We start from the raw sequence: 23,785 nt of genomic DNA, 5'->3' as shown, positions 1-23,785 counted from the left end.
GTGCACACCTGTGAAATAGAAAGGCTTATCAACAAACCATTATAGGCATGGAAAAATAAATTGTCAAGCAAAAGGAAAAAGAAAATAAAGAGAAACAGGAATTTAAATAAATGTATCACTGGAAAGAAGACCTTTGACTCTCAAATGCAGTAATGCAGACAGAGAGAGGTGGAGAGTGGGAGGAAGAGGCAGACAGATAGATACAGCCAGAAACGTACAGAGAAAGAGAAATAGAAACAGACACTCAGCCAGCCAGAAAGGCAGCCAGAGATCAAGAGAAATCGTGAGGAAGAGAGAAAAAGACAGATAGACATCCCAACTGTGACAGGCAGACCGCATTGGCACAAGGAAACTTAAAGTGCAAATACTGAAAGACAGCAATGCATACCAGCATGAAACAGACACACAGAGAGAAATAGAGAGAGGCAGGGGGGAAGAAAGTCAAAGTGTAACTAGAGGGAAGAGAAAAAGAAAAAAGTGACAGAGGAGGAGTGTATGAGTGAGAGCTGGAGATGATGAGAGAGACATACACATAGAGAGTGCATAACTCAGCAGGGATTCTCAGATGCTTGTCTGAGGGCACAGTCCAACAGAAAGAAATACTCCACATGACAAGGACGTGTCTTTCCCTTCCACACTCTCTTTAGCTTTCATTCTGGGACTGTGAAACAGGCTGTAAACCAGCCGGTCAGCCAACCAGATTAGCAGCCGTCCACACTATAAAAGATGACCGCAGCAAACCATCATCTTTGTTGGATTAATAGCGTTTTTACAAGGACATTAGAAAGGGTCTGCTCAAACTTCCACTGAGAGAATATGTCCCAGAATGTATTCTTTTTCAAAAAGATAGCGCTGCCACTTAGTCTGATATTTTCATCAAACAGGATGTTTTGGGCTTTTTTTATTTCACAAGGTCTGACAATATTTTTAGATCTTTTGGAAGCTGCTGGGACAGATGATTCAGCACAAAATGACAGCATATTATCAGTCTACCAGACTAAGGTTCCTCAGAGACAAGAATAATACAGACCCTTGTCTAAAAGTCTGGAGTTACCCTTTCAAGTAAATGCAAATTGGTACCTGAAGTTTTGAGGAGGTAATGTTAACATTTGTGGCTGGCACAGTTGCTGTCATTGTCAAATTTGCATTTCTGTCTAACATCATTTCTGTCAGCGTGCAGCCGAGTGAACTGGCGGTGAACTGAAGAGGAGGCTGGCTTAGTGCTCTCTCTCTCTCTTTCTGTCTATTGTGGCACGGCACCATCTCACTGTGTGTCTATTTGTGTGTGTGTGTGTGTGTGTGTGTGTGAGATAGAGAAAATCAGACAGAAAAATTAAGTCAAAGAAAGAGATAAAGAGGCAGAGGGGAGGGGAAGGCGAGGGGGAAAGAAAAATTGAATAAATTAGAGGGGGGCAAACAGATATTAAGAAAAAAGGAGGGAGAGATAGTGTAAACACCTATTTGCGAGGGCCCATGTGTCTGCATGCTTTCATGCTGAATATCTGTGTGTCTGAGTGGCCACAGTTCACTGTGTCAGCATTACCACACATAGCTGAGGACATCAGAGAGCTTACTAAGTAGCTGGTAAAGCAGCTTCTGTCCATCTACATACAAACAACTGCAGCACAGAGCTCACACACACAACAAACACCAACAGCTGGAAAAAGAGAGGCCCACAAATGAACCCAGAAGTACTGATGCACACACATGCAAACACTTGCACACACCCTCATATATGTATGCATACTATTGAGGCTGGAAGTGGATTATCTACCCAACCCAACTGAAAAGTAGCACAGGGATTAACTTTCTATGTGTGAGAATATTCAAATTAAGCTGAATTTAAAATTTTAGCCAGAACGAGGCCAGTCAGGTTCCCCTAGGCTGCCTGAGATGGTGATGTGAAGGCAGGTAATTTGGAATGAGTCACATTAATGGACAATTAGGTTGCCTGTGAACATATTTAATTCCCCCTAGGCCAATTAAGATGTTTGCATGAAGCCACTTTAATTTGGAAAGAGAGCAAATTAGTCATAGTCAAGTTATTAGCCAGAAAGTAACATTGTGCTAGTAAAGCAGTTGCACTAGCTACATGAGGAGTGTCCATTTACAAATAAGTTAGTTTGATTAGTTATAATTAATCCGACAGTATGTTTATATGATCGGAAGTGTTTAATTTTTGGATGGTGAACTAACCATTTTCTGGTTTCGAAGTAAGGATAACATGCCGACAGATTAAAGGGATCACTTGTAAGTCTAGCCTCTGACAGCTATCTGAAAGCTAACACTGCCTGTCTGTCAGAGTGCACGGCTAACGGAATAATGCATAATTGAAAACATGACTCATGCTTACTCAGCTCATTCCTCGGCTGAAGAAGAAGCCTTGACCTTGTCTAAAAAGACATTTGTGTCCACTGCATTTTAGCACTGGATGGTTAGTCTTAATAAGAGCAGTGGCTTAATGTTGAGGTGTTATGAACATTGCCACAGGCTGTACCAAACACTGTGTGTGGGCTGGGCGTGCATGTCTGTGTGTGTGATCATTTCAGTGCCTAAGATCATGACACACACATACAGTACACACAGTTTGAGTCAGGATCTAATTTTATTCAGCAAGGACATTTACAAGTACCATGAATTTGACCTTGTGAACTGGCGTTGGCAACACAGCACAGAATAGCTAACGGCTGACGCATAGTAATTAGATGCATAATAATAAGAGCGGGGCATGACTTAGCCTTATTCAGCCACATTCCCACCAGAGATTACACGTTGACCTCATATGAAAAGACCTGAAAAGAAATATGTCAGCCTTTATTCTCTACTGGATCTTTTATATTGTCTACAAAAGCTTTAGCTTTAAATTGCAGTCTGGATTTTTTTTGACCTGGGACAAACTCACATTAGTGGGGGATTGCTGCAGGTGAAAATCATGATAGCTTGCCACATAATAAAATAGATTTATTTAAGTAGTGCCATTATTCTAAAGTGCTTTGAAATTAAATTCAGACTCTTAGTTAAACGTGCAATACAATGCATTTCTGCTGCTAGGAGGTCTCTCACATCAAAACATGAACAAAAGACTAGGTTTGTTGACGTCGTGAAGTAGCGTGGGATCATCGGAGTTGTTGTCTTCACCACCATTGATGCCACTGTAGTCAGCTTCTCCCGGTTAGGATTCTTTCTACCCAGAGCTGAATTATTCGCGGAGGTTTCCTCCTCTCCAAAACAAATAGACCTGCGAATTAAAACCTAAAACACTGAATAAAGCAGTTTCACCTTAAAAATCTGTTTCTCCAACGCTGTTCGGTGGACAAAGGATACCATGTTTTTCTGATAATTTAAGATCCAGACATCCACTGACTAAAATCCTTAATCCGCTTAAAATATATAGTTAACAACCACAACGCATGTGCAAAGGAGATATGATGCCATAGACAGGCAACCGGTGAAACAAACCATTAGCTGAAATGAATTACAGATTTATTAACTTAACAAAATATATACCATAGGTATAGTGTTTTTAGACATTTAAATAAGGAAATGTCACATAGTATATCTTTTTATCTGCTGTATGCCATGTTTTATAAGAAACTGGGCCTGTATCCAGCAGTATTGAGCATACAGGCAGTATCCAGCATGGAACTACTACATTATTGAGAGTGAGGCATTTACTTGGGCTTATTCAGCCCATTTCCAGGCACTCAGATTATGCCTCGCACTGGACTGGAAAATCGTGTCAATGCAGATACTCTTACGGGAAGGCTTTAGTCTGAGGTGTAATCTGCCTCCAGGAAACCTAACTTTTTACATTAACCATCACATGGCTATAAATGTCACCCTGATACACAAAGATTCCCAGACATGACTGATTTCTGATACAGATTATTAAAAAAGAAGTTAGGCAATCACTGATACATTTTGAGTCATTGTACAGTAGGCTATTACACCATCATACAGCTGGATGGATAAATGAAGGGATAGAAAGCGGAATGGAAATGTTTGTGGGCACATCCATTCAATTTCTGTGACTTTATTTAGCCTGAGTTAATCTTCTCATATTTGTTTTAATGGTTTCTTTTGACACTTTTATTAAACTTTCCAAACTTACCATGATAAAAAGCTTGAGTCTGTTATAGTGAAGTATGAGTAAAATATTTTGACCACATACAACATAAAACTTGTTTAAACAGTAGCAACACTGAAGTTACAGACTGGGGTCCCAAAGCAAGTACAGCTGTCTACAAGTGATCTATTATCTCTCCAAGGGACAAGATACAGCAATGAGCCAGAGGATGCAGAGATCTTCATCCCACACTGTATGAAAAATCTCATATTCCTGAATGCAGTGTTGTTTGTATGTATACACAAAGGAAGAAAGGGGTGTGTTATTCCTGCAAAGGCAGAGAATGGGACAGTTTAAAGTCCGCTATCTCAGCTAGTGTTACAGGACATAATCTTACTTATCACACCATATTCAGCTAAACTGAAAGATATCTCCATCAAAACAGATCTGATTCAGCACTAGTCAACCATAGTGCACAGTTCTGACAAGGTGTTACACACCAAAAAAAAAAAAAAAAGATACGACACAAGATAAAGTTTTTGGATTAGCCTACTCGACTATCACTGCCCCAACCCCCAACCGTTGCAAGCATATAGCACACAGCATCACATAAATACACACAAAGATATTATTTTAGGTATTCAAGTCAAAATGCTTTCTGTTTAATACTGATATGTCACCTCACTATAATCTGACAGCTATATCTCAACAAGATTACAGCTCATCACAATACCTCCATGAAAATAGCTCTAAGCTCTCAAATAGCCACATTATTATTGTGGATTAACATTATACCAGTAGGACAGTACAATATCAGCTTTGAACACCTGTTTTAGATTCAGTTTTATATCTGAAGTTTCCAAGTAGAGCACAAGCTGTTAGAGGGAAAAGGGAATTCACTGTGCTTGACATCATTAAATAAGTAAGGACAATAAATATGGGATTGTATTGTATTAAGTAAAAAGGGAGGGATATAAGGAAACAAATTCTTCAGTGACACTTCCAGGGCAGCAGGATTGGAGTTTGTGCTCATTTATTGCATTCCCTTATGTTTTTACATCACTGAAGATTCTCCAATGCATTTATTCCCTTTATGAAATATCTGCTACTTTGCTATGATCTTTTTTTGTTTTGCAAAATAAATATTTTTAAATAATTACTGTCAAAATATTACTTGTTCTCAGGAAATCAGAGGATGCAATGTTTCAAACAGAACTGGAGGCTTTCATTTTCCTTTCAGTCTACAGACTGTGGCTGGCGGAAGCTTTAGTTTGTGCTTAACTGGGTTGTGACTGACAGTTAAGGCAAGTTACTATCTAATGTACAGAAACATTGCTTTCTGGCTGACAGGATGATTTTGCAGCAGGAAATGTGGAAAGGCGACACAACATTACTATACATTTGTTTACAAGTAGAACGTGGAGGTAAGCACCCCAACCTGTCTTGTCTCATCTCAGCTATTGCTTTCCCAAAATTATAACCTGGAAAAATGCCACTTCCCAAACTCATAAAAGTCATCAGTATTAGTATTGGTCCAAGAGACAGGTCACAACTGTTAGCAACGACACAGTCCAAGGGTTCTACTTATATATGTGGTGGGCATGACACCACAGCATGGATTTCAACCAGACGCATCCCCAATGTGGTACTGAGGCAAGATGAGAATCAAGGTCTCCCACACACCAGCATCTTATCCTGCTCCAGTGGAGAAGAAAGGAGGGGAGCCACACAACAAACCAAGAGCCATGAGCAGCAATCCTTATCCTCCCCACTCTTAAACCATAATGTTCAAAGCTAGCCTCTATTCACTCATTGTGGTCTCACACTGCTATGGCTCAATTAGCTTAGATGTCATTTCAATTAGCCTGTACATGACTGCAGAAATCCTTGCAGTTGAAATATTTTGTGACTGGTTTTATACATAACTGAAATGGCTAAACCAATTCTCAAACAGATACTTTCACAAAACAATTTTATGGAAATGTTTTACAGAGGCTAATTCAGAAATCACACTGGGGGTGTGGCAGAAAGTTTTGTGCTGATGCTTTTTGGCTTAATAAGCAGGAAGAGCAGTTAGGTTCACTTCTATGAAGAGTGAAGGCTCTACAAAAAAGAATCAGATAAATAGCTCAAACAAAAATAGTCATTATGGGTGAACAAAACAAAGAGGAAAGTGCCACATATACGATCTATAAAGGAAAAGACGCCACAATAATGGAGCGGCTGTAAATGAAAGGAGATGTATTAAAAGTGCGATGCAAAAAATAAGTGCATACAATAGAAGCTGTCACCAAAATGATTTAGTGGGTCTTTATCATAGTATTAAACACTCAGTAAATCACAGTATTACAGCGCCCCAGTACAGATATCACTTAGCTGCACTGTGCCTAGTATGCAAGCCAGTGTTCATCCTCTAATGACACATGGGTGTGTGTGTTTGTGTCTATTAAATCACTGCTTCTTAATCTCCTAACTACCAGACAATAACAGATTTGTCTGTGATAAAATCCTAGTCTTTACACATGTATCTGTCTACCAGGCAAATCTATCTTCATATGTGTGTTTGTGCATAGTTGCTCTGTGTGATTGTGTGATCCCATGTGGGTATTCCTGATGTATGTGTTGTGTGTGTGTGTGTGTGTGTGTGTGTGTGTGTGTGTGTGTTTGTGTGAGGAGCAGATTTAGCTTTGATAAAACCCCAGTCTTTAGAAGGATTATCAGCCCTTCCCCAGACAGCAACATGCTGTGCATTTATGGAGGTAATAAGTTGATCTGTATTAGACAGACAGACGACTGGCTAGGACGAAGGGGGAATAGAAAGCAATATCTTCAGGGGCAGTTAGACCTGCTGCACAACACACCGTGACTGCTCTCTTCCAGTGAATTTTGATGTGGCACTCATCTTTATGTGTTTTCCGAACTGATTTGTCATGCTATTGTCTACAGTTGAGTTTTGACTTCCCTAAAATTCCACAGGGTAAATTTGCAACAGGAAGAAAAGTATAAGCACAAAACATGACATTAACATTTAAACCCATACATAAAATAACTAAATACCAATCTACATCACAAAGCCCATCCCTCACCATTCTCCAGAAACCTAAATCATAGCTTTTTCCCATTACAAGCGATAACAATGGTTTAAGTTTCAGTCATTGCACCATTATTTAACATTATCCGTCAGCTATTTCTCATTGCATGATTTTTATATTAAACTAGGACAGAATCCTGCAAACGGTATGGTTGTGGATGTAGGCTGAAACCAGTATCCGCACAGCTGTTATTTGCCAAAGCAAACCATGCGTTGTTCCTGAGCTCATGGTTCATTTAAATGTTACCTATGTGGGAGAAGCCTTTCAGTTACCAGTCTTATAGGCTGAAAAGAATAAGGAAGCTCTGGAGGACTATGTTTCCCGTAAACTCAGTCACAGTCAGAAATAAAATGATTACCCCACTCAGTCATAGTGAGAGAATTACTATAAACTGAAGAGAGACAGATATAAAAAGCACTATAAAGCTTACTGTCTGTCTTATTCCTGTCCTTTTCATCTCTCTTTCTTCCTTTTGTCCTTCCCTTTCATTGTCTCACTTCTCCTCTCTTACTTTCTCTCCCTCCTTTCTTTCCAGTCCATCATTTACCCCCATTTCTCTTTTCCCTGCTTCATCTCCCTATGTTCCCGCTCTATCTCTCACTCCCCTCCTTCAAACACTCTGTCTTGTGCGCAGTCATAAAGAAATAATTTATTCCTGTCCCCCAGTGCGGGTATGTATTAGCATGCCAGCAGAGCACGTTAACTTATCTCATGGCTACAGGCACCGAGTGGTAAAACTAAGCTCTGATAGTTTGCAACAGGATGACCACAGAATGCCTGTAGCTTGGAGAATTAGGACTGTCGTCATGATTAGTAATGGTGGGCCTAATGTTTTACTGCACTGTAATTTACTGTATTGTACCCACAGTGTAGTGTCCTATATGACTCACTGATATGCACAGAGGGAACATCAACCTAAATTCAGATGGCAGGAAAAATTCAACATATTTATTGCAGCCACTTTTGAGTATTTGCTCATCTTTATCAATTTAGGCTCTTTTTGTCAAAGCACATAGTATATAACACATACTAAATCTGTTTGAGCGGCTGCTCCACTTTGAAGATTCAGCTCAAAATGTATTTGTCCATCTGTCAGTGCTTGTATCTGAGTATCAAACATTATATTGCAGAGTGAAAAAATATGTATGAATTCAATAAAGCACAGTGTAAACATACACAGTAGTAGGTCAACAGTTTTTTGTATGTATCAAATACTGCAAAAACAGATTGGACCTTAACTGGTGTTTGTTGTCATTTTGCTGTTTGGTGAATCAGAGAATATACCTTGTCTGCGGATAAATGAATTACAGTGAGTTCTATGAGGAACTATAAACTGTAATGCCCACAAGCTACATGCAATGAATGGTGAAACTAAACTTGATAGCTTTCCTGAGGCTGACCACAGGATGTCTGAAAGAATTAGGCTTACAGTAGTGATTAGTTATTCCAGGCCTAATGTTGTATTCCAGTCTAATACACTCTGCATAACATTACACCAGCTCACGGACATGGAAGGCATAACAGAAATATAACTTAAAGAATAAAGCAGACTAGAATACGCTGATGTCTGTAGGGTTGGTGTCAATGTATTTCTTTGCTCCTACACAGCACTATGCTTTGTTGTCCTAATCAGACTTCAGCAGAAACAGAATACGCACTTTATATTAATGTAATAGCAAATACAGATGGGTGCAAGATTATGGTGACACAGATTTAGTTGTGCATATGCTGCAGAGAGAGAGATGGTGTGAAACCATTGCCCATTTTAATGAGCATTCCAGCTTAAAGGGATATTGAGACTTCAGAGCTGGAAGATGCCACAGATTGCTGTGCTAATGTTGTCCCATGTAACTCGATGGATTAGGTTCAGAAGCTCGACTCCCACTGGGACGTCTATACAAAGACAAAAATGCATGCTCTCATAAAGCGTCCACCAAACGGCAAATGTTATGAAAACGGCACTGTACTTGATAATAGCATTACAGATAAGCAATGTAATTAAGCTACACAGATTGGAGCATACTGTATTGTAGTAGAAACCATGTCTGTGCAATGCCTATTAAAGGAGCTTGTTGAAGGGTCTGTCACAATGATTAGTTATGCTAAACGTGATGTTTCTGTTTTACCAAGTCCATGAACTTGGTACTGGATTGAATCTGCACACTTGCACTCCACAAGATCATAGGTAAATAGGGCATACACAATTACATGTACAACGATGGAGCAAAAGGGATACAGTTCAAGAGTTGCTGAAGCAGTAATTAAGATTAAGGACCCCTGTGTGCCTGATGGTTGGTCAAGATGAGCACCGCATATACTGTCTCTTCACATTTCAAGTCCTGAACAGCCCATCCCTCTCTCTCTCTCTCTCTCTCTTTTTTTTTTTTTTTTCCTTGCATCCTCTGTCCCTACTTACTGTAGATGCATGACTCATCAGCACCCACTCTCACCACTGACCTATATCTGTCCCACCTGTGTGTCACGGTGTTGACTGACCCACATTCCTGCTGATCCAGTCACTTACAGCCTGTGACCTGAGTCGGTTCCACAAGAGCAGCAGGAGGCCAGTAAATGCAGTTTACTCTGAGTCTTCAAGCTTGACTGTTAACAAGTTCAGGTAAATTGTTGTGAAGCTGACATAGATACTGTCAGGTATCTTTTTCTTGTAAATGTGATGTTTTGAGCCGAATTAAGGTAATCACTCAGGTAATCCTTTATAATTTATTTTCCATAATTGAGCCTATAAAAAGAATAAATTAATTTACATAAAAAAGAGAGCATGTCTATCAGTTGGCTGAGTTTACCACTTCTATCATTTATCTTCATTAGCATGGATGTTGATTTTTTACATTCTCATTTTAGTCTAATGTTTCAAGGGCTGATGTATTTTTGGCTAATCAACGAACAACCAGAAAAAAAAAATGTCATCCCTCCTCAGTCAAGTTGTTCCTTGCATATGCTTACAAGCTATTTCTAAGCAGGCATGGTAGATTAACATCAGAGTACACAGCCAAGAGCAACATCTCTGTATTGTTGCCTCTCTCTACAGCAGAGAAACGCATGGTGAAAATGTGATGCTGCAGGGCCATGTGGGCTGCCATGCACAGAGGGTGGAGGTGGAGCTTGGATGCTGACAAGTACCACTGCATGCTCTCATTGGCTCTCAATGACATCATTGATAAGGAGTGGGTCTTGCTCCCTCTCTCTCTCTCTCTCTCTCCCTCACACTCACATAGTATAGTGTAAGCACATGAGGGTGACTTGCATCTCTCATTACGTATTTCCCAAGATTTAACAGCTGCATAAAAAAACAAAACTACACAGAAATACAAACTTTTACACTGCTTCTCTCCTGTTCTGCCCCCTCAGTGAAGTAAAAGATTTCAGGAAATATTTCTCTGACTTGGGTCCACACAACAGTACCACCACAGGGCAGATGGCAATTCACGAGACCGACATCACAGATCATCTAAAAAGCAAATGTAACGCAGAAGGACAAATGAATTAGGCCACACAGACTGCACTGCATAAGTCAAGTCTGCTGAGACAGGTACTTTGCATATGACCCAGTGAAGTTGCATAAGATATATGATCATTCAGGAAAATAAATGGAATTTTGTCATTAATTAAAAGATTTATGAGGTAGAGGTATAGCTTATCAAAAAAAATATGTATTTGAACTATCATTAACTGTCAACATACATTTATTACATTCTTATACCATACATGAATTGGCTACAGTGGTCTTGCAGTGCCAAAAACTTGAAAATGGTCCATGAAAATGTTCATGAGGCGCTCTAGGCACTTTATTGGCCAAGTGTGTCATTAATTGTGTTTTCAAATAGCAAGGGTGAACAGTCAGCCTTGAAATTCGTGGCATCCATTTAGAAAGCTGTAAACCTCAGTTTCTCTATCGGTAAACATTTTTAAAATTCCCAATTGTGGTCCAACTGCTTATATTGAGTGCGACTGATATGACATGATAAAATGTTGAATGACACAATCACATTATGGTTAGAGTCCAAAGTTAGAGAAAAAAAAATTAGATTTCTTTTAAGACGTGGCTTGAAATAAACTTTTATTAAGTTCATCTAGATTTTTGCTTGTACTTGTGTCAAATTAGGTATTGTGATTGTACCATTAATAGCCACATCCAAATGGTAACAGTATAGGGAACTCTGCCAAATTTAACTGAAACTGAGGAAATAATTGGGGGTGGTGTATGTGAGGGGTTGGGGGGTGTCTATTGGTCAGTTTTGCATCCGACTGAGTAAGCCAGGCCTACAAATAAAGGGTTGAACAAGTGCGACATCCCAGTATAAAGTAATATCACCTACCCATGCGGAGGGCCGAGGAGGCTCATAAATGCAATATCCTGCTTTCCCAGTGACTTTGGGCTGGGACATGTCTTGTGGAGAGACATACTACACTTTTTTATAATCCTCAAAGTGCCTCCATGAGTTTTAGATTTCCAGTGTGCCTAAAACGCATCCCGCCTGGCACTGCTGTTGCTGCTGCTTAAGTTTAAATCCTTGTGAGATGAGTCTTCCCCGTCTCCAAAAGAAGGCTGCACAGTCTCTTAATCCTCCTCTGCGTCTCAAAAAAGCTGCTTGATAGGTGACTCTGTACATCTTCCATGTGATTTCCACTTATTTTTATTTCCTTAACCTCCCACGGGAGAAACGCTTTGCTGGTTAATCTGGTGTTAAAATCCACCTATGGACAGATCCAAGAGGAATCAAGGGAAAAAAGATTGAAAGCATTGTTGTTAAAACTTTATGTCAATGCAACAAATTTTCTCATTGCTTAAAACATTTAATGATAAATTATATGATAAATTATGTCTCTTCAGGTGTTAATAAAAGTTGACACCTGTGTAAAAGTTGGTATGAGCTCTATTAGTTTAAAATTAGTTGTAAAAGTGGTTAATAAAAACATATCCAAAACCAAATATTTTACAGAATCCGGAACTAATGTTGTTTCATATAACAAATCAATTCTCCTCTATGTTGCCTAATAAAAAGTTTAAGGGTAGGGCTACTGTACAATGGAATGCAGCAAATTCAAACAAGTTGTTTGGCCACACCTTCACATGATAAAGAAAGTTTTTAAAAATCGTGTAAACTACATTTGTTATGTTTTAGACACTTAATAAAAAGGTGAAACTCTCGAATAAACCTCAGGTTAGTTACTATTTATCTAGACAAGATCCGGCGGGTTTTAAATATTTAAAAGAAAAAGGTGTAATAAAAGCTTATTAAAGACTTTAGAGATGAAACAACTAAATTCAAAATATTTTTTATCCCATGAAAATCATTCTAAGCGTTCAAAAAAGTTGCTTCCTTGTGGATTTGCGCTCGTTTCTGCTGCTTTTCTTTGTATGGACTGAGAACAAAGGAGCCTTTACTGTAACAAAGAAGCTGCACCGACTTATACCTGTTGCTCTGTTTGCAATAAACTGTAACAAGTTTCTAAGTGATTTTCAAGACCAACCTAATTTGTGTACATATTTTCTGCCTCCAAACATGTTTCCTTATTCGTGCAACAAGTTTAATTCTGTCCCACTGTTTTGTTTCTTGGAGACTTTACACCTGATTGCATTGTTCTGAATTCCCACACTGCACTGGCAACTTCGCAAGACCGCGAACACCACTATCATAAAACTGGTGCACGAGGGAAAAACAACTATTTACAAACTATTTATGAAGTAATACTTGTCAATTAGTCTTTTTTTTCCCAGCGTGCATAAACGGTCCTTCTCTCCGCAAACTTCTGACAGGCAGTTGCTTTGTCTTACGTCGCAACATCCCCAAGAGACAAAAATTCGGCAGCAGCACAAACTCCATCTCACCTCCACCAAAGCTCACTGACAATGAATTCTAAGTATCATAATGTTGAGCATTATTGAGCGTTATGAAGATGCGTGCCTGAGCATCCCCTCAAGTTGTCTCCTCAAAGCGCCCCGCATCAGACAAAGGAAAAGGGGACCGCTCCTCTCGCTCTCTCTCTCCTCGCTGCCTCTATTTCTCTATGTCTCTCTCTCCCTCTCTCCTGCTTTGTGCTCAAGTTTGAGCGCTGACGCACCAACTACAGCAGCAACTTTTAACTGGAAATAAATTCGAAAATCGCTCCGGGGCTGCGAGCAAAGGCAGCAGACAACTCACCTGTGGATGGCTTGGTCTGCGCGCGTCGCCGTGCGTCGTGGAAAAAGTTTGAGAGGACACATCTAGCTTTGTGTTGTGGAGTCCCCCTTTGTCTACACGTGTGATAGATGGATGGGGCTCCTTTTGGCCGCGCCTAGTTCATTTCGCTCTCCAAAGAGTCCCGCCCTCTCAAAGTCAAACAACTATGCACACAACAGTATAGTCGGACTGTACATATGTGGGATTTCTAACGGGGAGTGTGGTGGTTAATCGTTTGGTTTAAGGGATTTATTTATTTATTTATTGAAGCTCACCAACTTCACTTAATGAGTTGAATTTAGTTTTCCCCTTATCAGTGAATTCATCTGTCCATCTGTCCTGAAACATGCATTTATCTAATTTTAATTCATTTGATGTAATTTATTATTTGAGCATTTTATTGGGTCTGCAATCATTTACACACTCATGCTTCTTTGCCACCTGCTTGCATGTTGCAGGTCTCTGTGGGCTGTTTCTTTCTCTTTCTCTTTTATTCTCATGGCCACTAAAAGTAGCACTTAAAACTGTCACATTGAACACTCTGCTTCATAATTTCTTTCTTTTCTGTTTCTCTTGTATCAGTGTTTGTATACACATACAGTAGCTGGCAGACAAAAACTTTCCTGGATGCAACGCCTGGAGACTACTATTGTGTCTGGACAGCAGCTGGGGAACAAAGGAAGACACAAAAGAAAAAAAGGTCTCTTTGTTTTGTAATGCGCAGAGTAGCAGTAAATATAAATAATGACAAGGAGCAGTGCTGCTGCTACAAGGTGGAACCTCTTCAACTGAAAAGCATAATTTTCATCACCATTTGGACTCTATAAGCTTGTGAGGTTTCAAAATGTATCTTTCTGATTCTCAGTTTATAGCTTTTTGTTTTTACATAGGTATGGTAATAAATACTATTATTATTTAATTATTTAATTGTGCTCAATTAATTTGATCATTTATAACTAGATTAATTGTTTAAATCCATGTGCATGAAAATTGGGTAGTTTATAAACTAGACCTGCATTATTACTTCTTTTCTTCTTAAGTCTCAACAGTGTTTTATTAACACCCGCTGCTAATTACGAACCCTAAAATGTAAGGTGTAACAGGTAAGGATCTGTTCGTTTTTGTATCAAAAGGTGAGATCGAGCATCTGTCAGAGTTCTGTACACATGTGGTCAAACCACTTTCCTATGCATGAGTGTGTGTGTGGGGGGGGTTTCAACAAAGCATTGTGCATAACCTTTTAGCAAGGTAATTTCCAGCTTTATAATAACACAAGATGAACACAGGAGGTGAAAGTCGATGCTATTGGTGTCAAAGTCAGTGGTGCTGGGAGGGGAGGCAGGAGAGCGAGGGATTAAAGTAGAGTAAACATGAAAGAAAAGCAGAGGCAGAGAGGAAGTCGTGCTCCACCAGGTGTACGTCTACCTCTTTGTCCTGACTGTAATATTTACATACCCCAGAGAAATAAATTAATCAGACACACTATAGACACGCACTGACAGTCATTGGGCAACAAGTTCAAAGACAGATAAAAATGCAGTCTGTGTGGCCCTGCCTGTTTTACTGAACTTGCTTCCAGACAGACACAAAAACAGACAGGTAGTTCTACTTGGCAGACAGACACACAGAAAGTATACCACTATCACCCTCTACTACCTGGGTCCTGAAAACAAACCAGACAAACAAACAGGAACTTGTCTGTGTGTTTCAGTGTGCGTGATGTTTCTGTTTGCATCAATGCAAGCCTCGGGGAACATCTCAGATGCACAGACAGATCCAGTCAGGTAGAGGCTAGAAAACTTAAGATAACAGACACCACCACCACTGCGTCCTCCATTCGTATGTCAGACAGAAAAAATAAATAATGAAAAAGGAGAAGGAAACCTGTGTGAACTGAAAACAGAAACACAAGGTGTTAGTACAAAGACAGACACAGAAAATATGTTTTTAAAAATGCATAGAACAGAGAGAGAAGAAATATAATCCCTACCATCACTGCACCATCCACCCCCTTTTGGGCTGTGCGCAGAACAGCTACATATACAGACAGGCACACATGGAGATACAGTCATACCTCTCTCACCCCCCTCCGGCAGAGCTCTTATCCTCCCCGCTGTGGTTTTACTGGGCCACTGACTCCAGCAGTCAGCCTGTTCTGCTCCGCTCTGCTCTGCCCTGGCTGCTGCCTGCATATCTCCCACTGAGGAGTCAGCTGAGCCAGGCATGAGACTGCACACTGAACAGGCTACATACAGCTTAGAGGAGCTTAACACACACACAGAGAAGTGCTGGAGCTGTGAGGAAATTTGCAAGATTATACCACACACTGAAGATATTATCTCCCCGTATGATACATATTTACGGTCAGGGTGTTAAAGAAATGAAGTAATATACACCAGGTGTTACAAAATGCATATGACTGCCAGCCAAAAAGAAGGCAATGTTTACATGTAGTGTAAAGTAAGTATCTACACACAGCCAATTAAGCTCAGATAAAATGCAGATATCTGCATATTGCTGAAATACTGCAAGGGCTTATAGCAGCTTCATAAAATCAGTTATGGGTTACTGCACTAGTACACACTCACAGTGTTCCCTCTGCAGCTGCAAACATAGCTGCAGTGCTGCTTTTTGCATGTAGCTACTGAATGTTGAACGTATTGTATAAAATACAGACAATTACATGTGTTGTCTGTTTTGTGTCTTAAACTTATCGTCATCTCCTCTCCTGTCAACCTGTTACTGTTACTCATGACACCAAGGCCAATTACTGTATGTAATATTGTATATGCTGAATAAAGTGAACCTGATTTTGACATTACAATTTTATGAAATACATGCTAAACATCTTGCTACTTACCTACTCATTACACACACGCAATTGAACTAATTTGAAATGCACAAGAGCATTAATTTGAATGATACCGAAGAGACATTTGGCTTCTGCGCGTTGTGCAGCAAATACACTAAATAACGAACTGCCTGAAATGACTTGCTACATACATTACATGGTATAGTAGAAATAATTAAAAAAATTAGAAAACAACATGCTCAAAGTAATTTTACATCCAATTACAACGTTAAAAAATCTGTCACATACACATGATGACTTCACATAGTCATAGTAATCTCACATAACTGATTAAGCTGTTATGCAATAATATATAATAGCGCTATAACAAATACTGTACGCTTCATACTGCATGCTGAAGATTCCTTGAAAGTTGCGAAATTAAGGAAGTTACATTGTTACATAGTCTTTTCTTTTATAGATATATCTGCTGATGTATGAGGTTGGCATACAGTGTCTGGTCTTACTGCAGGGACCCCCATGTCATGTGGTTTAATTTTATGCATTGTATTTCAAAGACATGCACACACACACACACACACACACACACGCACAAGCCGTAGACAGACAGACATGCTTGTCAGCTATGCTGGAGGGCCCTTGGCTGACTGCTGCTAAACCAGCCCTTCCCCCACAATAAGGGTCTGTCTGGGAGAGGGGGAAGGGAAATCATGACTGTCTGAACACCAGACAGCCAGCATACAGCACATACAACAGGCTAGAAGAAAATAGAATAAAATACAATAGAAAGAATAAAACATCAGTTTGCCTGGGATGAAGCCAAAGATAATTTAGCTTTTGACCTAATAATTGTGTATTCTCCAAGAAACAGCCTTTATTACAGCTATCCCTTATCATTCAGCCAATTAAGGTGACCCTAGTATTTATTAATGATGTAAATGGGCAACATTTTATTCTTCAGCAGGAATACATTTTAGGCAATTAGACAAACCTAAGCGGGCAACATAATTGACTATTCAAGAAGCACATTAGTAATAAAACAGTGCTGTTACTCAGGGGACGGTGGTAAAACGGCTCACCTCCATCTCTTCATAGTCTGTGTAATAAGACTTTAGGTGCATGGATACACGAGCCATCAATGTATAGATTAATAGCAGCCCTCTGCTGTGAAGCTTCAACTGGTCAGCACAGATTAGCTTTTCATGTTGGATTCTTGGCTTTAGATGAGTCAGTATATGAATATTATCCAGAGGACGATGTTACCAAGGATGCAAGCATTACATTTTTATTTTTTCAGCAGGCGTTCTCCACTGCATCATGTTTAAAAGTGACTGTTTTGTAAAATATCAAGGTAAATATATATCTGTCTATGCATCTATTGATATTCATTTTGATGTTTATGCTTGTAAAGATTGATGTGAATTTAAAAACTAATAATTTGGTAATTTGTTGGGATTTCTGAGGATACATTTCCAAACCAAAAAATAATCTGGCGAACAGATTAATAAATGTGATTCACTGTTAGGGTTACAGTTTGTGCATTTTGTTTGCTGTCAATGACACGAAACTACTTGGTGTTTTCATGCAGTAACACAAATGTTTTACCTTATGCATAATGCATTTGAGTCTTAACCCTTTAAGCCACAAATCAATGTCGCATGGATGTTTAAACAGATGCATTTAGCTGTGTTGTGCTGTTTTTAGATGTATTTTGTTTTTTTTTTGTTTTTTGTTTTTTTAACTGTGCATTAAGAATCACATCCACTGTGACTGCATAGAACCAGGGATTTTATGTCATATGGCCACATAGTCATAGGTATGGGACAACCAGGTTTCAGATACTACCCTACTAAGATACATTTTGAATGCCAGCTGTGGACTTTAGCCTTATGGGGGCTTAACATGAAAACACATCAAATAAGTGTCCCAATAGGATTAAAATAATCCTATTGATTTGTTAAATCTTAGTCTATATATACACATCTAGGCTCCACAATGGTGCAGTAAGCTTCTGTTTTACAGAATCAAGACCATCCCAGGTCTAAAGAGGGGGAGCCTGCTAAGACTTGTTCAAAGTCGGTCCTGCCTATTGCTGTAACTGGTAATAAAAGTGGGCTTTTTCATAGCCCTGTGAGGACTTTTCCAAAATGTTTCGTAGACCACGTGGGCCATTTACACTCAATAGAAGACGTGGTGTGTACAACAAAAACATATGCAGATGTAGACAATACTAACCCAATATTAAACACCCTTTTCCAGACTGTAGATGGTAAGCAAATGAACAATAGATTGTATAGCCTTTTCATTTCCATTTCACACTGCAGTGCCAACTATCATTTTGCTTCCCTCTAATGAAGGAGTGATTATGGTTGTGATGCAGAAAGTTGCCTCACAGTGGGAGTGGGGTGGATTTCACAAAAGCAAGTTATTTCTCACCCCATGTTTGTGTCCATGTTAACCACTTTTGAAAACCAATCCATAGTGAAGTTTGCTTTCAACTGTCATTTTGTTTGTACCCAGCTATGTTGCCATTAAGAATGAAACTGCTACAAAAGCAGGTGCAGTGATGAGCTGAGAAATAGCTTTGCTTGTGTGTTCTTGCTTTGAATTCCTACTCTATTTTTATACCAGAAAGTTAGTAATGATAATTAGGCGTTGATATTAGCCTTTTCTTCCTTATGTATGGAAACTAACATGTAAACACAAACATATCACTTTTTTCCTACCGTTGACAACCAAAAAGAGACCAAAAGTTTAAGAATCAAGAAAAGAGTTGTAGAGTTTCAGTTCCAGCTGATATTTATTTCCTTCCTTGAAAAAGTTCTGTACACAAGTTTATATCAACAATCTGACAGGCAGTGAATGGACACAATTTAGCTGGCATGAGTTTCCCCCCTTTCTCTGAGTCCCAAAAAAAGGGTGGTTCCTTTGTTTATGGCATGATTAGAGACAATAAATGATAATTCTACACAGCATATTGCACAGGATGGATGAAAAATAAAGTCAATATATTTAAAAATGCTTTCATATATATATAAAAAAAAGTCCTGAACTGACCACCTTAAATGTAAGTAAGGATGTGTAAAAGATAGCAGTTCTAGACAGTGCCTGTCCTCGATAGCAACAACGTACATAAACACACAATCTTTTTGCTTTATGATACAGTCAAATATACAAAGATCGAGTTCACGTTTCATCGTTTTTCCTCATTTTTTCATTTTTTCTGAAAAACACAACAGCTAATAACCTGAATCTGAAATACAAATGCTATTCACCATGCCATAAAGATACTAAAACAATTATTAGCTAATAGTTAGCCGACAAGTAGAAAAGATTATATATTCAAATACAATGAGAAACGCAGTACAAGTAGGTGTTGCGGAACTCAAGTCAGAAATTTGAATATGCTTGATGTTGTCATCCTTGTTGTTTGCTTGTTGTATTGGTAGCATGTTCAATCCAGTGGTTGATTGGCAAATTTGACATCAATTAATGAAAACATCAAGAAATAAGTCAAATTTAAAGCTACAATCTCCTCATTTGTTGTCATAGGCAAGATGTCTGATGGGAAATGCAAAAGCAAGTGGCTGCTTAAGATAGTGAAGCTGTTAACCCACATGGTCCACAGGAATAGCCTCCAGAAATAATGCATTCCTGTGTCTTTAAGGAGCCTGCAGACTGGCACTGTAAACGTAGAAGGTAGGCTGTTACAAAGACTGGTGCTGCTTTCAAGTGCTGTCGGAAAATTCGTAATTGCATCCTTATAACTGGGTGGTTAATCATCTTATGCCTGTACTGACAATACGAGATGATCAGGGATTGGACATTGAAGAAGTATTGTCAGCATTTGCTGGTAAGAGTCCAAGAAAGTTTGCCAAATTAGTGAATTTAACACCGATTACACACCTGATTCATATTATCTCCTCTGCCCGGTCACTTCAGTAAAAAGTAGCTCGGTGCCTTCTGAAAACAAACAATAGGCACCACAGTGATGTAAGGTCTGTTTTGCTGGCTGTACCTAGAAAAGGCATTTGAACAGGCAATAAAAAGTCATGAGTACGAGCTTACCATGAGCACTTGAAGGCAGCATAAAAGCCAGCCTGCCGGGGTACTAAAAATTAGGAAATCCAATACAGCTGTATTAGTAGGCTACACACACCGATTGTTGACTCCCCCATTTTTTTTATATAGATTTGTACAAAAATACACTGAGAAAATAATCAAACTGTTTCCTCTCTTTTAAGTGTCCAAAAAAGTGTGTACATTTAAATATAAAATGAAATCAAAAAGTTGTGTGTTTTTAAAACTCTAGCCCTTCGCCTGAGAAGGAAATGTGACAGACAGACATACTGACAAACAACCGTGTAAGAAAAAAACAGGACCAGATCATGTTATACAAGAAATAAAAAAATGATCAAGTCAAAAATGCTTGTCCCAGTATATAAATACAACATCCCATATAAAATGGCATCTGAATAACATGTACAAAACAAAGCTCAGAGGATGAAAAACAAACAAATCGGTGAGGATTTCTCTATAGCTATCATCTGAAATTAAAGAATTTTGGTCCTGAATAGAAGAGAACACGTGTATAAAGTTCAGCACAGATTTGAAGTTGCGTTTGAATCCTGAAGTTTGAAAAAATTACAACAGCTGGTGATTATTTCAATGTCCTTTTTTTATATATAAAAAAAAGAGAAGAACCGAAAGCGAGCGCCACCTATCCATTTAAATAACCCTAATACTAGTTTTTAAACTGCTCGACAGTCTCACAGAAAATCTCAGCACAAGATAGGAACAAAGTAGGCTATCATGCTTAACATGTTTTTGCTTTTGAGAAAATATTCTGACTTTTAAAAAACATCAACCCACCTCGGTTTCATTAAAAATCCCTCTCGGTGACACACCACAATAAAAAAAATGTCGCACGACAGTCCCGGTTCTGTACCTTTTAGTGGTGAAGTTCACTTGGCGATTGGTAAAAAGTTGTGAAATGTCCCTTTTCTTTTTTTTTTTTTTTCTTTTCTTTTTTTAATCAGCAACAACATTGATTAAGTGAACGGCGGACCGCGTAACGTGCAAATCAATCACAGTTAAGTTGTTCAGTTCAAAAACAGTTCGGTGACTGAGCGTTTCACTATCAGGAACCTCAGTCAGTCTCTCCTTCTCTCCCCCCTCTCTCTCTGGGTTGCACTCCCTCCACTTCTGTGGTTGAACCAAGTTCCCCCCCTCCGGTCCACGCATCCGAAGAAAAGTACAAAAAGCGACTTATTCGCTTTAAAGTTTAGCTTTCCAACGATTTGCAACTCTTGCCTACAAAGGACGAGAAGGGACGGGGGCTAGTTTCAGTGGGTTTTTAGTAGTCTGGTGAACACAAACTATTAAGCCCACTGCACCAGGAGCTCCTGGTTGTGTTTTGTGGTCATGTTTTGCTGGGAGGACTTTAGGCCTACCTGTCGTTTATTTTTTGTTTCCTTTTGTTTTTGGCTCACTCAGTACGTGAACACCAAGTTGGATATGGTGGACTCCAGCCAGTCCCCGGAGATCATCTCGCTGACTTCGGGCGTGCAGTAGTCGGGGAACTCGAAGTGGGAGCCCCCAGAGCCGGACTCAAAGTTCAAATCCAAGTCCCTGTCCAGCACCGAGGAACCAAAGCTCCCCAGCGACATGCTATCGAAGCCGGGGCTCGCGTTGACGTCGAGCAAGTCGTCTTCGAACTCTTCGTCCTCCGAGGAGGAAGAGGAGGAGGACGAGCGGGACGAGGCGGAGGAGGAGTGAGAGCCGGAGGGAGTAGGAGACGAAGCCCGTCGACTGCTGTACGTGTGCCCGCCGTGGCGCCCCGAAGACCCGCCCAGGCTGCCGCCGCTGCTGCTGGGGGACTCGGCGCCCTCCTCCCTGCCGCTGGCCGCGTCTTCGTACAGGCTGAGCGGGTCGCTGGAGTCCGCCGAGCTGCTGAGCGTCGGGCTGGCCGGGACCACCACGGAGGACGCGGGGCTTACGCTCAGGCTGGCCGCGGTGCTCCCGAAGACGTACACCCGCTTGGGCTTCTTGCCATCCGGTATCTGCTTGGCTGCTGAGGAGACAGATTTCGACTTGTAGAGAGAGTTGTGGTGGTGCTCTGACGGGTGCTCAGAGGCAAACGGTGATGCTTTGGTGCTACTGCTGCTGCTCCCGAAAAGTGATTTATGGGGTTTGCTGCTGCTGGGTGATTTGGATCCGTTCTTCCTCGATGATGAGGATGTCTTAGTGCTGGTGTTGTTAGAGCTACTGTTGAGTTTCTCACCCTTGTCGCCGCTGCTGCCAGGCTTTGAGGCGCTCGATTTGACCTTCTTCCTCGGCCGGTACTTGTAGTCGGGATAGTCCGCCATGTGCTTGAGCCTGAGCCGCTCCGCCTCTCTGATGAAGGGGATCTTGTCGCTGTCCCTGAGCAGCTTCCACCGCTTCCCCAGCCTCTTGGAGATCTCGGCGTTGTGCATGTCCGGAGACTGCTCCATGATCTTCCTCCTCTCGATCTGTGACCATACCATAAACGCGTTCATGGGTCTCTTGATGTGGCCACTGGGAGTTTTACACCATGCCGGGTTGTCTCCCAGCTTGTCCCCGGCGGTGGAAGAAGCTGTAGAGCCCGGGGAGAGAGGCGAGGCGGCCGGGTCCAGGTCCATGCACGCCCCGGAGTCGGAGCTCGAGTCCCCGGCGAAAAAGGACAGCGCCTCGGCGGTGCTCTCTGTGTGGCTCATTTTCTGCACCATGCTGCCCAGTTATACACACAGAGGGAGAGCGGTGTACTTGCTCTTTCTCTCTCTCCCTCTCTCCTCGGTCCTCCGATTCACTTTAAAGCACACTCAGCTCTTTTCTCCCCCTCTTCGCAGCTGAGTACAAAAAAAGCGCAAGAATTAATTCACTCCTGAGATGTGCAGCAAACAGTTCAGTCCAGTGCAGCCTTAAAAAGGCTAGATGTGGGGGAAAAAAAAGCAAAGAAAAAAAGTTTAATTTCCAGTTTCTGTAGATGTTAAAACAGCCCCTACTGCCCACTCTCCACTCAGTACCCTGTTATCTGTCTCTCTCAGTCTCTCCCTCGTGTTATAAAATCAATTCAGCCGTGTGGTGACTGAACATAAGTCTATGCAACTGCAGAGCGCAGACAGAGTGCCACACTGTGCACTCGGGCACTTACAAAGGGCTCCCAAGTACAGTGTATAAGATGAGTGCTTTTCTCTGCATCAGCCCTGTCCCCTCTGCTAGAAACAAAAGCCATGCATGCTGGGGAGGAAAAAAAAAAGAAACCTAGAGCGAGTTACACTGTCTGCCTTCCATCTGCAGACCTGCAGTCGAGTTTCATCCCTCCAGTCCCGGCCACCCTTGCTTGCATTTATCCCTTCTCTGAGATACAACGGCGATAAAAATCAACCAATCAGACGCTGTCGCTACGCTGCCTCTGTGCCAAAATCACGCCCCCTCGGCTCTGATTGGCCAAAAATGGAATCTAATAATAATCAGCGCGTGCAATGAGGAGCCTCGTGTCTGACCTCATTCCAGAATACAACAAGAAACTTCAATTTTTTTTAAAGAGACACTGGCTTATGTTATGGAACCCCCTCTTCTACTCTCTTACCGCCAGCCCATGTGTGTACCA

General features: G+C 40.6%; 1 protein-coding gene across 1 annotated transcript; it reads right to left on the bottom strand.

Annotated features, from left to right (window-relative positions):
* Positions 1-18,933: 18,933 nt before the first annotated feature.
* sox4b (SRY-box transcription factor 4b) lies at positions 18,934-23,499 on the bottom strand. The gene has a single exon (XM_051406379.1). It carries the CDS (start codon positions 22,899-22,901, stop codon positions 21,645-21,647), a length of 1,257 nt encoding a protein of 418 aa, XP_051262339.1. The 5' UTR covers positions 22,902-23,499; the 3' UTR covers positions 18,934-21,644.
* Positions 23,500-23,785: the final 286 nt, after the last annotated feature.

Source organism: Dicentrarchus labrax, unplaced genomic scaffold (assembly GCF_905237075.1).
Source record: "Dicentrarchus labrax unplaced genomic scaffold, dlabrax2021, whole genome shotgun sequence".
In the NCBI taxonomy this organism is placed as follows: Eukaryota; Metazoa; Chordata; class Actinopteri; family Moronidae; genus Dicentrarchus; species Dicentrarchus labrax.
This window is presented reverse-complemented; position numbering and strand designations above follow the sequence as displayed.